This window comes from Catharus ustulatus, chromosome 6 (assembly GCF_009819885.2).
Source record: "Catharus ustulatus isolate bCatUst1 chromosome 6, bCatUst1.pri.v2, whole genome shotgun sequence".
Lineage (NCBI taxonomy): Eukaryota > Metazoa > Chordata > Aves > Passeriformes > Turdidae > Catharus > Catharus ustulatus.
The window spans coordinates 57,658,589-57,672,425 of NC_046226.1; the positions used below are offsets into that span (position 1 = coordinate 57,658,589).

Below are 13,837 nucleotides of genomic sequence, written 5' to 3' on the forward strand. Positions count from 1 at the left end.
ATTTAGCCAATCTAAAGTGTCTAAAGAATACTGACCAGTCCAGACCTAAGATGATTTTGGCATATTCCACTTTTTGCAACAAGTGGAATTTTTCATAATGTTAGAAATACTGAAAAGCTGCTGCATTTGAGAGATTAAAGGGAAAAACCTTTCTTCTAAGGACACCACAGGGTAATTTGTTTTCAAATACTGTAGTTTTACTCAGGTAGCAGACCTCATTAGTTTAAAAAGCTGCTATCCTCTTGTTTTATTAAAATCTGGCATTTGAAGACTGTGGATTTGGGGACCCCCTGAGCTGAGCTGTGGCTGCTGTGATGAGAATGAGGGAGGGAGGGACTGGACAGGGCTGTGCTTTGGTTACAGCTCTGCTGGGATCTGCCTGGTTGCACTGGCAGCTCTAGGCTTCTGCATACCCACAGAGATCCCTGGGCTAATACCAGCTCAGATTCCCAGGTTAGCCTTCAAAAGTAGCTAGCCCCCATTCAGAATGTCCTCAAATACCAGTGATTTGTGGATTGCAAATGGTCCACTGGGGAGAAAAACCTTTGGCCAAGGGTTGTGGGTGACGAGCTCTTAACAACTGCAGGATGCGAATGTACAAAGTGACTTGGCACTGGAGAGGTGATATGTAAAAGAATGAAGAATTTATTTTGTCAGGTTACTTTTCAGTAAAATTAAGACAGCGTTTAGGGTGAGGGTAGGGTTGTTTTTTTTTTTTTGTAGGACTTTTTTTTTTTTTTGTGTGAAGATCTGTTGGGGGTTTTTTTGAGTTACATTTAAGGAGTCAGAACTTCAGCTTACTTCAGCCAGACTCTTTTCTGTCCTGCTGGCTGTGCTAGCTCTGAAGCCTACTGAGATGCTGTCCTATTTTTAGGTGTAGTGTGGTACCACCTACTTGATTTATTAGGACTAGGAGAGAAACCAGGCTTTTTTCAGATAGTAGGCAGGTTGCAGCTGTGGTGAAGGTAGATTTCTAGACATATGAAATGAAAACAAAAATGCTTAAGGTCAATCCTTATAACACATGCCATGGAAAAATGTAGCTGCTTTGTATCAGCTCTGACTCCAACTTCTTTTACCTGGTAGGCAGATGTTGGGGTTACTTTTTTCTTTATATGATCAAAGAGGAAAGTAAATTTGTGTTAGGATGACCTTTGCCTTGTTGCAGGTACACAAATACCTCATAAATGCTTTATGCCTTGCAGCTTGCATGCCCAGCTGCCATGTGTAAGATGGGTAGAACAAAAGACAAAATATTAATAAATATTCTATACTAATAGAAGGTGTCAGTGTGGGAGTGTTTATTGTTAAATGTTTCAAGCTAGGCTGGTAGAACACAATTACTGTTGTCCCCAGAGTGGTCTGAATAGAAAAATAAAGTCATTTATTTCACTGGGTTTAGTTCCTTTTGCTTGAAATGAAAGGATAAAAACATTTGGAAGAATCTTACTTAGGTAGCCAGTAGCACAGTGATATTGCACTTTCAAGCTTTTAGTTGAGAGATTTGAAAGTGTTTAGTATTACATTTTGGCTATATTGGATTTGCTTGCATAGAAGGAATACTTTTGGAATAGAATAGGTGGTGATACAATAGAATAGAGTTGGTGATGCAATATATGGGATTTGGCTTTTGTGTTTCCCTTTCTACAAAGTCAATGTGATTTTTAGCAACAAATTTCATTGTTACAGGTGATACTTCTATTCACAACAGCTTTTGTGCTGCCTGATGTCAGTCTGGCTTTGGTGATATCAGTGCGTAGTCTCTGCCACAGCAGTGAGTCTTCAATGCTGCACAAGTGACGATTTGCCATGCATGGTTTTGCTGTGCAGCCTCTGGGTCTGTCTTTATTTAAACCAGCTGTGAAAAGCAGCTTTGGATGGTTTGTAAGTGTGGATGTTAAGGAAGCTTCCCTGTCTTACCATCCAGGGCCACTCTGGCAGTCACAGTCGCACCACAGGAGACTCTCACGGCTCCAAATGTGTTCCTCAAGATGCACATGCAGTGGAGGAGTAGATCTGTGCTTTTGAGTGTGTTAAGGGCATTTCTTCAAAATCCAGTGTTTCACAGTGCTTAATGCTTCAGAGCTGGGGATCTCGCCCTGTCACTTTATAGTAACTAGGGTACGAGAACAGTGCCTGTGGAAGCGACTGAAATATTTGCCTTGGCAGCTGTAACTTGTTCTGGTTTTGCGTCTGCACAGAGCTGTGGTGACAACTGCAAAGTGAGTGTTTCCTTTCGTTTGAAGAGATGTATCTTTTCTTTTAGAGGCACTGCTTTTTCTCACCAAGACTTCCTCACTAGCAGGGGCAGTGCCTTGGCCAAATGCCTGACAGCTTATCTGCAGCACAGTGCCCAGTGCCTGCTCCTGGCCTGATTTGCTTTGCACTGAGCACTACTGAAACAAGATCTCAGTTACTTTCATGTGGCTGTCCAGGCTGAGCCCCTTGGCAGCACACCCAGCACTGTGCCCCACTGTGCAAACACACTCACTTGGTGGTAAGGAGCAGCAAAAATCCGGAGGAGTGATGGCCTGTGATTCATCACAGAATTGCTGTAGATTGAAAATCCTGAAATCTCTGTGATAATGGATGCAGATTTGTTGCCTTTCTCTAAATACACCATGAAGTGTTTCTACAAAGATGCTAAAGCACATTCTTGCCTGCAGCCATTTTTATCATTTTAGCACAATACTATTGTGAAATGAAAAAGCTGTGTGTACAAACAAGTCTGAATAGATGTATTTTTTCAGAAGCTTGCTGAATTTACAGTTGATGGCATCAAAATGACTGATCTCTGGACTTCTGAATTTGCATTGTTATTAAAAAAAAATTAAAATTATACCTTGGCCAGACTCACAGATATTCTCCAGAAGTTTCTATGCAGTAACAGTCTGATTTTTATCAGATTTTTTCCCCAGATTTGGGAGGCCTGACATCATCGTGTTGCTGCAGCATGTGCAAGGTGGATGGGGCTTCCATCCTTGAACTCCTGTGGTTTTTGTGACCTTCTCCCATACAATGTTAAGCAGATGCACCATGCTTTGACTAGATGGCAGCCCCAAGTTTGTACATATTTGCAGGGATGCCATCTGTGCCTGCTGCTTTGCCCTGGGACATCTGTTCAGTAGCTCTAAGAGCATCTGCTATAAAGTGCTAGTGCTGCTCCTTGAAAGAGGCTGTGGGGCTTCATTTGGCACTTGATCAAGGATGATGGAAGTTGTAAAGTCAGAATGATAACTCTGCTTTGTTTATGTTTGAATGTAATAAGGAGGAAGGTTGCCAGAATTGAATGTAAAAAGTAGTTCTGCTTTAGTTCCTACAGCTCTTATAGGAGCATTTAGTCTGCTTACCCAAATTTGCTGCTGTCTCATTGTGGGATATTGTAGTTTGGTGATAGGAGTCGGGTTGGTAAAGATCAGGAAATAAAGTGCTGTGTACCCCAAGGATATTCTGGAGGACACCAATCCCACAGCTCTTAGGGCCCTCTCTTGGGATCCACAATCTGTGAGCTGTCCTTCCTTTGGCCACTTGCATAATCCAACAGCAGTAAAATCTTTGAATGAAACGTGGTGGTGCTTGCCACAGGATAAGGGCACTTCTGTGGGCTGAGATGATGAATAGGTGACTATTTTTTTAATGCAGATGGTGGATTAAGCCAACTCACCTTATAGAAATACTGTACCTTTTCTGCTTCAGGTGTTTGACATATTCTTATTTAATGCTGATAGTGACTTTTCCAACTTTTTTGGTCATTACATCCACAGCAGATGTTTCCAACTGAAAGTATACTTTTAGGAAACTTTCTCTGCTGATCTGGAAGTGAAATGAACAGTCAAATGTATGGTTTAGTCATTATGGTGGTGACTAAAAGAAAGGAGGAAGAAAAAACAGTCATTAAATGTAACTGTGTCAAGCTTTATCTTCTCCACACAATATTTTTGTTTGAGGTATGTAGGGGTTGCAAAAACTGTCAGAAAGAATTGCAAAATATCTTGAATCAGTTGTGGAATAATACTGTCCTTCTGGAAACCACATTGCATGACCTTAAAATATCCTAACTTTTTTTGATGTGCATAAAATCAGTCTGAATTTAGCAATGTTTTTCTCTTATACATTGGGATTTGAATGAGAGACTGCAGATAGACCTATAAAAAGCATTTGAATTCTATAATTGTGCAAAAGAAGCCAGCAGTAATTTACATGCTTAGCAAATAGGGAAATTCTACTAGTGGGAGAATTTCAGCCAAGGTCAAATTGCATTGCTGTTCCATAAAAAACAAGCTTTCTTAACACATGTCTTCTGAGAATTAATCTATCAAAATACATGTTAACTTCTGATCATGCCCCTTACTTAAAATATATGTAAGTATTAATTGTTGCTGAGAAAAATACAAATACAATAAGAAACAGTGCTAAGAAGTTGACAAGATTCTTGTCTCACACCTTTGTTCCTTGAAGAAGGTCTGGGAGAGGGTAGCAGGGCTGTAACCAGAGCACAGGCTGACACAGGCTCTGTGCAGATGTGATGCAGAATGAGATTGTCACGATACTCAGGGGTCTCTCTTGGGCTTTTGATATGGATTTCACAGCATCATTCAAAATTCACACTGAATCATGATTCATATATTCAGATGGTCCCAGATGCTGCAATCTTTTCAGGAACCCCGATTCATCCCAATCCTGTGTTTTCTTTTAGTTCCTGACAAAATACTGGAAAGTACCTTCAAAACACCTGTTAGAGATCAGTTCATTTTCCTGCCTCATGTATGGAGGCTTCTGTTAATTTTCCCCCTCCCTCCATTTTTACCTGTTGTTTTATCATAGATAAAAAATGTACAATGGCACTTGGAATTGAAGATGAGATAGCAATTAAAAAAAGATCCATTTATTTCCTCTGGCTTTACTAATTATTTTCTCATCAGTTGATGATTACTTGCTTGAGTTTGTTTTTCCCCTCATTTGTTTTCCATTCCCCAATTTGCAGATTAGAACTCCAAAACAAAGCAGGTGCACTTATTTAAAAGAGTGAATGGCCTTTGTGTCATTGCTTTGCAAGAGGCTTCTTTCCCCCAGTCTAGTGGAAGGAGGAAAGAAAAGATGTTTGCTACTGAGACAGCTGTTGGCACGTGGCTTATATTCTGGTAGAGAAAAGGTGACTTCTGAACTGAGAGCATCATGAAATGTTCGTGTAATCAAGGTCTCAGTGTGAATTTCTGCATCTTAAAGATAAAATCAACGCAAGACTGTTGGTTTACATTGCTTTTTGTTTTTTAAATATGAGAGACAGATGTGTTGAGGTAACCCAGCTAGTTTCTACTGTTGGGATTTTGTTGACTGGTGTTCACTGATGTTTCTCTGAGTGTAACTGTGATTTGCACTTGTTGAAGGGTGGTGAAGAATAGGTGCAGAATTTGGCTGCTGACACCCTCCCTTTCCTGCCGCTGGAGAGGTAAAACATGGTGTTTGATACAATCCTGTGGCACTAACTGGATTAGGTGCACACACATAAAAATGTTAGCACTAGCTATTACATGAAATTTTAACTAATCTGTTCTGTACTATATAAATTAGTCAGGAGATTGCCAACAAGCTCGATGCCTAAGCAGCAAGCTGTTCTCAGTCCTGAGGTAACTATTAGCACTAAAGCTTGTCAAGTGAGAAGTTTTGCAATTCCCTATGCTGTACAAATAATAGAGCACAAATGTGATTAAGTGCAGTATCTGACTGACCTTCCCAGGGCTGCACTGCTGCCTTTACATTAACAAAGAAATCATTGTGTGGTGAGTGGTCAGCTCTGTGGCTATTGGAGATGATGAAGAATGACCTCAGGAAGCAATTTGCTTCCTGCAATAGGAGATTCTCTTGTTTTTGGGCTCTTAGGGCTCTGTGATCAATGATATATCCGTGTATCTATATGTATATACACAGAAACACTTTGTGTGTGAAGTACTAGAATGGTATGTACTTCTCCATATTGTGTGCTGTGACAGCAGATGGAAATTACAAAAGTGTGGCATCACTGACAGTACTTGTCCTAGTGCTTTTCTGGTTTGGGACCACCAGTAGCAGTATCTTCTTGATATTGACTGTATTGTTACTGAGCATCAAAATAATAAATATTCTCCAGATTTCGTGTGAATGTAATTGAAGTATTTTAATGGGTGTTGGATATATTTAATCAACATTCTGCTCAACTATTTAGAAAACCCCTCTTTCATTGCCCTCCTTGTGCCAGTTCATTCACAACACCAGACTGATTTTTTTCCTGCTCTGTTCTGCATCTATTTTCTTTGTACCTGTGGTTGCTGTGTTTTTATTCAGTGTTGGTTTTATCTTTACCTCCTGGTGTTTTTTACTTCGTCGCTTGACTCTTTGATTCATGTGACCCAATAATGCTTTTATGTTGCATGAAAAATACGATGACAAGTCTATGGCAGGATGGAGGAAGGCTTGAATTTCACTTTTGGCGAAGTCTTACTGTCTTTGTGCTCCTCTTCCAAGCCTGTTGTGATGTCTTGCACATGTTTACAGCTAGTGTTTTATCACCTGAGTTTTCTCCCATGGAACTCTGCTTTCCAGCTATGCTGGAAACCCTCAGCTTCATTGGCAAAATGTAATCTTGAGGAAGTGCACAGCCCCCATGTAATGCTGGTGCACACAGGCTATTAGGGCCTGTGTACTGCCAAGCAGTATAAAAGGCATATGGGAAAATGAAAATTGGCATTCCAATATTTATTGGTTTGTGTTGCATTTATTTTTCGGAAGTGGATTTCATTACTGTAATTTTTCCCACCCTACCCCAAATCAACACTTGTCTCTCAAATGCCATTTGATTTGGTTAAATTTGTGTTGGCCAGTGGAAAAACATAACACTCTGGAGGTAGATGGGGCAAAGGGCTGTCTGGACAATCAAATATTTTCACTTTCTTGTAGAGCTATTTCTACTATAAAGGGAGGTCTGCACCACCTCTTTCTATATGCACAGCTTCATTCTAGCAGGAAAAATAATTCTGTATTATGTAAATACTTGATGAGGTCCAGGAGAAGGCTTCACTATTTGCATTGTCAGTGTGCCGTGGAAGGGCTAAATTCATCCTAGAGAAATCAGTGGCTCCTCCCACACCCTTGTGGGGCTAGTTAATAGCTACACTTTGTTAGCTCTCCTGTGGGTCTGACAGCTGTATGAAGGTTTGATTATTGGATGGTTTATGCCAGATATGGAGACACCTAAACCAGCCAGGAGGTTTTGTCCTTTTCTTGTAAAGCTGAACGATCATGGCAGTAACAATAAAAGTCAGAAAATGAGTTAAGCACAATTGCATGTAGGGGAGTCCTAAAAGTAAACAGTTGTGGTTTTTTAACTGGATTTGCAAGTAGTAAATACAAATTTAATGATTACCTGGTGGTTTCTTACCTTAATGGCTTTTTATTTGTTTGTGGTAGTGATATATATACAGTTCTTTGTTTTTCAATTTCTTACAAAGCCTGCAGTCATACAAAATATGTTGGTGGAAAGAATAATGCTTGGTTTCTTGTAGTTTTCTATGGGTGAAAAGAGGATTTCAGTTTCCAGGGCTAAATTGGTACTTTGAGCTGTTTTCATGTAATTAGTATTGCTGGTTTTGTACTGCTCTGAATATATAGCTTTGTGTCTCTGTTTCCTTTAAAAAAATTAATTAGTAGCTAATCCATGCTGAGTAACCTCTTTAGATTGTGGTGTTTGCTTAAAGAAATCTTTATCGGTTAAGAAGACAGTGACAGAGACAATGATTATTTCCACAAGTGGAACTGATTCTTCATGTTTCCAATGCAGCTATTTTGAGCTGGAGAGCAGTGGCCTGCGGGATGAGATCAGGTATCACTACAGGTTTAACGGGAAGACAAGGACAGAGGTGTTCCCATACCGCCTGGCAGATGGACAGTGGCACAAGATTGCTGTGTCACTTAGTGCATCCCATCTTCTGCTCCACGTGGACTGCAACAGGTAAGCAAATATGTTCTGTAATTTGTATTTCTTTAAAAAATAATCTCTAGTTATGGGAATAAAATTGGAAAAGGAGATTTTTTTTTTTCCCGCTACAAATACCTCGTTCAAGAAGCATGCTAAACTGTGGATAAGAAAAGGAAAACAAAGTATTAAAATGGAACAATTCATTGTGATTATGAACCAATGTGGAAAAGGTTGATTGCTGATGGGGGAGTATTAAATGCATCTCTGTAGTTTAGGCAGTAGCTGATGTTTGCCAGTGATTACATTTAAGTGTGATGGATGGGTGAGCAGTCTGTTCTGTTGTGAACTGCTTCACTCGGTGTACCTGAGAACTTGAAGAATAGATAGCAGCATCAAAGACACTTTAATTTTATTTTACACAATCAGACAATGTAGTTTTTACTGATTTTTTTTCCACTTGCTGTCCGATTTGGAAACTTCTGAGAAACATGGCAGCTTATTTTTGCATGACTGGAACCAGAATACAGGGTATTCTGTCTTTTCCATTAGAAGTTGTGAAGGCTGTGAGATGGCATATTGCCAGGATTTCAGGGAATGAAAAACAGCAAAACTAGAATCTCTCTTGCTTTGGTACTTGATCTCACAATGTATTGTAGACTTCAGACTTAGTGGCTGATAAGGAAATTCAAAGAGCTTGAAACTGGGACTTTCATAATAGTCTTTATGAATGAGGAAAACAAACCATTACTTTTGTACCTTATTGCATTGAAATGCATGAAAAAAATACCCTTCACATTCAGTGAGAGGATCAGCATATGCATTTTGGTATTGTGGCACTTTAATGGTTTGGGTGATTTCAGCAAGTTTTTTTGGAAATACTCATTTTATTCAGACAGGCAGAATAAAGTTAGATGAGTATTATAGGAATATGCAGTTATTGGAACATTTGAAAAAGTTTGAATTTTGACCCAAGTAATTATGAGACACTGTTTTGAGAGAAATGTTACAACCATTTTCTGCAACTCCATTAAATACTGAAAAATCCAATCTGAAGGAATGTTGTGTATTAGACCTTATTTGGAACTTAGAAGGAAATAATGCTGAAGGTAATTTTTGTTTCATTGAGGCATGAAATCTACAGTTTGCAAAGATTTTTTTCATTTCAGTAATTTGATTTATTTATGTTTCCATTATTTATCAGTTATACTATTTTTTTTACTTTCAACAGAATGTTTTTTTTTTTTTTGCTGTAATTTACACTGTGATGCACTGGGTTTCAGGACAGGTTCTTCGTTATCCACTTTGATGTGTGGGTGATTTTTTTTTTTTATGAACAGCAAATGTGTTTTGGGAAGACCTTTTTTAGCAGATTGTTTAGCTGGCTGCTTTCATGCACAGAATATAAAATGAAGACAACACAAAACGACTGCCTGGTGCAGAATTCTATCCAGGGACAGGAGAACTGCACAGAGTCATGGTTGTGACCTGATTATACAGTAACAGGCAGAACTAGATAAATACAGTTATGGAATGAGCTGTGCTGTTATGTGAGGTGACAAATATGCCCAACCACCTCTGTCAGGTAGCTGTAAACAGAGCTGATCCATCTAAGCATGTCCCTTAAGGTGGTACATCCTAAGGCTGCTTCCAGCATAAATCCATACTGAGATGTCTCTGTTTGACTGTGTATTGTGGTGTTCTATGGCATCTCTTGTGGAAGAGTAATGGAAATAGTTCTGAAAGCAAGGCTTGAGGACAGATGATAGAAGCTTAAATGAGAAGAGAAGAAAAAAGGAAGTGTCTAAGTTCCTGAGTCAGCTGTAGCATCACTTCACTGTTCAGTTAATTAGAGAATTTTGTGAATGTTGGTGTTTGATTATATCTTTGCACTTGGAAAAGGAGTCAACATCTTGTTCATCTTGGCAGTTTCTTATATCAATGCAATAAATGTTTGAAGCTGTAGAAATGAAGAGCAATCAATGAGGGATACTTCTGAGCACTACTGAAACCCCCAAGCCTTCTTCATGTTAGTATTAGGGAAGCTGCAGCTGAAAGTGTAAGCAGAGTCCAGTGTGAAGTTCTGTGGACTTTACATGTAAATGCCACTATTTTAGGCTGGTGTGGTGTCTGGCTCTTGGCAGAGCTCAGGACACCCAATGAAAAGTGATGCTTTTGCAACCTTAAGTGTACAAGAGGACACAGGATATGAGTGCAGCCAGTATATTCACCTGTCCCACCTCCTGCAGAGGTTTGTTGTTGTCAGAACAAGAATTTAGCTTCCTGTGTACCTATCTAGTTAAGGACATTCTCAGCTTTTTTGTTTACTGGTTTTGCCAGCAAAACAAAAAGGAAAAAGAAAAAAGACTGCCAAAATTAATGTCTTGAATTTCTACTGCATTTCTTTAGGGGTTTGCAATATTGTTTCTTACAGACATGCCTTAATTTGCATAAATGCATTACTCCTTTTGTTTAGGGCTGTGGTAATGTGTTATAGATTTGGAAGGCTATTGAGAGCAAACTCTTTGTGAATGAAGTGTTACTAATGTTAATCTGTATCTGAGAGTGCATTGCAAGTGTTTGCATTGGGAAAAATACACAGTCACAACCTAGATTTGCTACAGGATTCATACTGTGATACCCAAAGCTAGTTTCTGACCTCCTAGAACTGCAGTTGATCAGAAAGCATTGGAGAAGAAACTTTTAGTTTGTAAACAGATAGTAAAATCTACTTTTTCTCTTTTTAGCCCTATCACCCACATTACTCTGATTTGTGAAGTTGCTTTGACATTTGTGCTTGATTATCTTTTGGATTCAATTCAAAATCAGTGTTGTTTTCAGACCTGGGTAAGCTATGGAAAAATACTTGGGAACTAGCAAAATACCTGTAGTGCTTCAAAGCATTACCTTTAAAACAGTGCAATTGTCTCTGTTCTAAATGAGGTGTCATATGGAGGGGGAATCGTGTATTGAAGGAGGTTTATTTGCCCAAGTACATGTCCTTTTGAAATCAACTCCTGCTGCATCTTATTGACTTCTTTTAGTGCTCTCAAGAACAAGGAGTGGGAATTATACTTCAGTTTGATGTTAGAGCTTGGAGCTGCTGGCTCAGGATTCATAGAAAGATTTGGGTTGGAAGGGACTTTAAAGATGATCTTGTTCCAGTCCCCTGCCATGGGAAGAGACGTTTTCCACTACACCAGCTTGCTCCAAGCCCTGTCCAACCTGTCCTTTAACACTTCCAGGGATGGGGTAGCCACAGTTTCTCTGGGCAACCTGTGCCAGGACCTCAGCTACCTCACAGTGAAGAATTTCTTCCTATTACCTAATCTGAATCCACCACACTCTGATTTGAAACCATCTTCCCTCATCCTATTATTTTGTTTGCTTTTCCAAAGCCCCTCTTCAGCTCTCTTGTGGCCCCTTTAGGTGCTAGATCATCTGAGTAAAGAGCCTTCTCAAGGCTGAAAAGCCCCTGATTTCTCAACCCATCTTCATGGGAAGAAAAAAGATCATGCAGTCCAGACTGGAAACCTGTTGAATGTCACTGGACTCTCTTCACTGTCTCGAAGAGCTTTTGTGCTAGACCTAGATAGTAACCTCTAGCCAGGAGTGTGTCTCAGAAAACTGACATGAGAAGCCATGGGTGCCCTTGCTAACATGCTTTTAACGTTCTAGTTAGGTTCTGAAAGCTTAGAAAAATGAAAAGACTGCATTAATTATAAATGTACTACTGATGCACAAATAAAACCTGTGCTCAAAGTAACATGGAAATGAACTTTCCGGCTTTTGGTAGGATCTGCACCTCCCTGCTCTCGGCAAAAAGGGATTGTCAGGGATAGAATACATACTTTTGGTTACATCCTGCACTGCAACTCAAGACAGAAGAATAAACCAGGATCTTTTTGACGTTGTTAAATGAGAATCTGTGTCTTGACTCCTTTCTACCCCTAACAAGAGGTCTGCTCCAACTGCTTCCCATGGCACCTGACTGTCCACTGGGATGCTCGTCCCCTATGGCAGTAACAGCACAGAAATAGGTTGTGTTTGCTGGTGTTGAGAAGAGTGAGGGAATAGCATGGGGCCTCTAATTTAGGAGGTGGCAGGTACTGTATCAAAATCTATTTATTGACAATCTGTTTGCAAAATAGAAATTCCAAGTTGTTCTCAGTGTAGCTGATTAATCTGGAGGGGTAAGTCTGAAAGGTGTTTTATTTATCATCAGCCATATTGCTGAATAGGTAATCACCTATTCAGAGACTATGCATGTTCCTTTACTTGAACTCAGTGGGCACAGAAGGGAGAGAAAGGTGCTTTGATGAAAAAATTAATGTTCTTCCAGTGGAAATCCGTGCTGGAGTGCCTTTTGCTGTGAATACAGCCTGTGGTTTTGATGGGTACTCTTAGCTGTTTGATGGAGGGAGTTGGTAAAAGCGTAAGAGAATAGATTATAAAACTGGAGCAGGCTTGGAAGTAGTCTCCAACTGAAAAAGCATGTTGTCTGCTTCTTTTATGTTAGAACAGCGCATTAGGGAATAAAAAATGCATGAGCAGTGAGAACTTTTTAATTGGAAAAATAAATAAATTAAAGTAACATCCTCCAAATATGAGAATCGAAGACCTCTGAGTTATTATAAATAAGATATTCTGGCTGCCAACCTGAGGTTTTCAACTGAACTAAACTAAGTTCTATGGCTTTAATTAACATGTAATAAATTTAAAGAAGGTTAAGGGATGTATTTGAAAGAGGGATTTGCTGCTTTAGTTACTGTAAAACACTTTCTCTTGAGAGGGAAAATGGTGTGGTGGCAGTGCTATGCAGCTTGGTGATTTAGTCTCGCTGTTTGAATATGAGTTTGTGACCCAGATTGCTTCTCCACTCTCCAAGCTGTAGCAGAAGCTGCCAGAGAAATGGTTACTTGGGTAGAGTGGTGCAATTGTGCAACATGGGTGATGCACAACTTCAGATCTGTGGTATTGTGGACTGGAAATTGTCATCTACCAGTTTTCCCTTTTGTTTGGCAGAAAAGCTGCAAAATGTTTAGTGTGAGAGAGATCTCCAGCTGGCATCCACATCAGCTGCCATCAGTCTCTATCATTACAGTTATTGCAGTTAACTGCAAGGAGGTGTTGAGGATACAGTCAGCATTATGTTATTTTTAAAGAAGCATTTAAATAGCCAGGGTTTCTCACTGAATAGCTAATGCATCAGCAGAATGGTAGTATGGGTGTGACCAAAGACTGAATGATGTGTTTTAATCCAGTCCCCAGTTACAATGAACATTTATTTTTTTATCCCAAAAAATTAATTTGAACTCCTTTGTATACTGCATTGAGAGAATTGTGAGAATGCATGAGTATTTATAAATGTGCTGAAAAGGTATTAGAGAAAATAAAGGTGCCAGTCCATATCTGTGTCTGCCTTAGACCCTTTGACCACCCCCAGAAGGCAGAAATCTTGTGCAGGTACCTGGGCACTGAGCTTCAGCAGAAAGGCTTCACATAACTCCTGCTCAGCATCAAACATGCATCAGCTTTGGACTCCTTTTGGGAGCTGATCCAGGGGCTGCTGCTGCCAGTAGAAGAGGAGCAAAGTCATTCACTGGGAGTTTGATTAATAGTCTTCCATAGGAACTTGGGGGAATTTTAGGGAGCTGTGGAGCAAAAGTTTAGCCCAATTACTGCTTAATATAGACTCAACAATGGTTTTGGTCCCTCCCTTCCCCCGAGTCGGAACTGGGGACTTTTGGTGCTTTCTGGTGAATTGTAAACATTGCTAGACTGGTTGGTGGCTTCAGCAGGACAGGAATATTGTGTTATGCTTTACAATGGCCTCAGACCATTTAGTAATTTCCAAAAGTGTGTGACTAGGTGTATTAACAAATTCTC

The 13,837-nt window shown here is 39.7% G+C and overlaps 1 protein-coding gene across 3 annotated transcripts in view; it reads left to right on the top strand.

Moving 5' to 3' along the window:
- Positions 1–13,837, top strand: part of NELL1 (neural EGFL like 1) — a 300,890-nt gene that overhangs the window by 33,214 nt on the left and 253,839 nt on the right. For all 3 annotated transcript variants that reach the window (XM_033062507.2, XM_033062508.2, XM_033062509.2), the window contains exon 4: positions 7,814–7,984. In XM_033062507.2, coding sequence (XP_032918398.1) covers positions 7,814–7,984 — 171 coding nt within the window. The remainder of the gene's footprint in view (positions 1–7,813; positions 7,985–13,837) is intronic.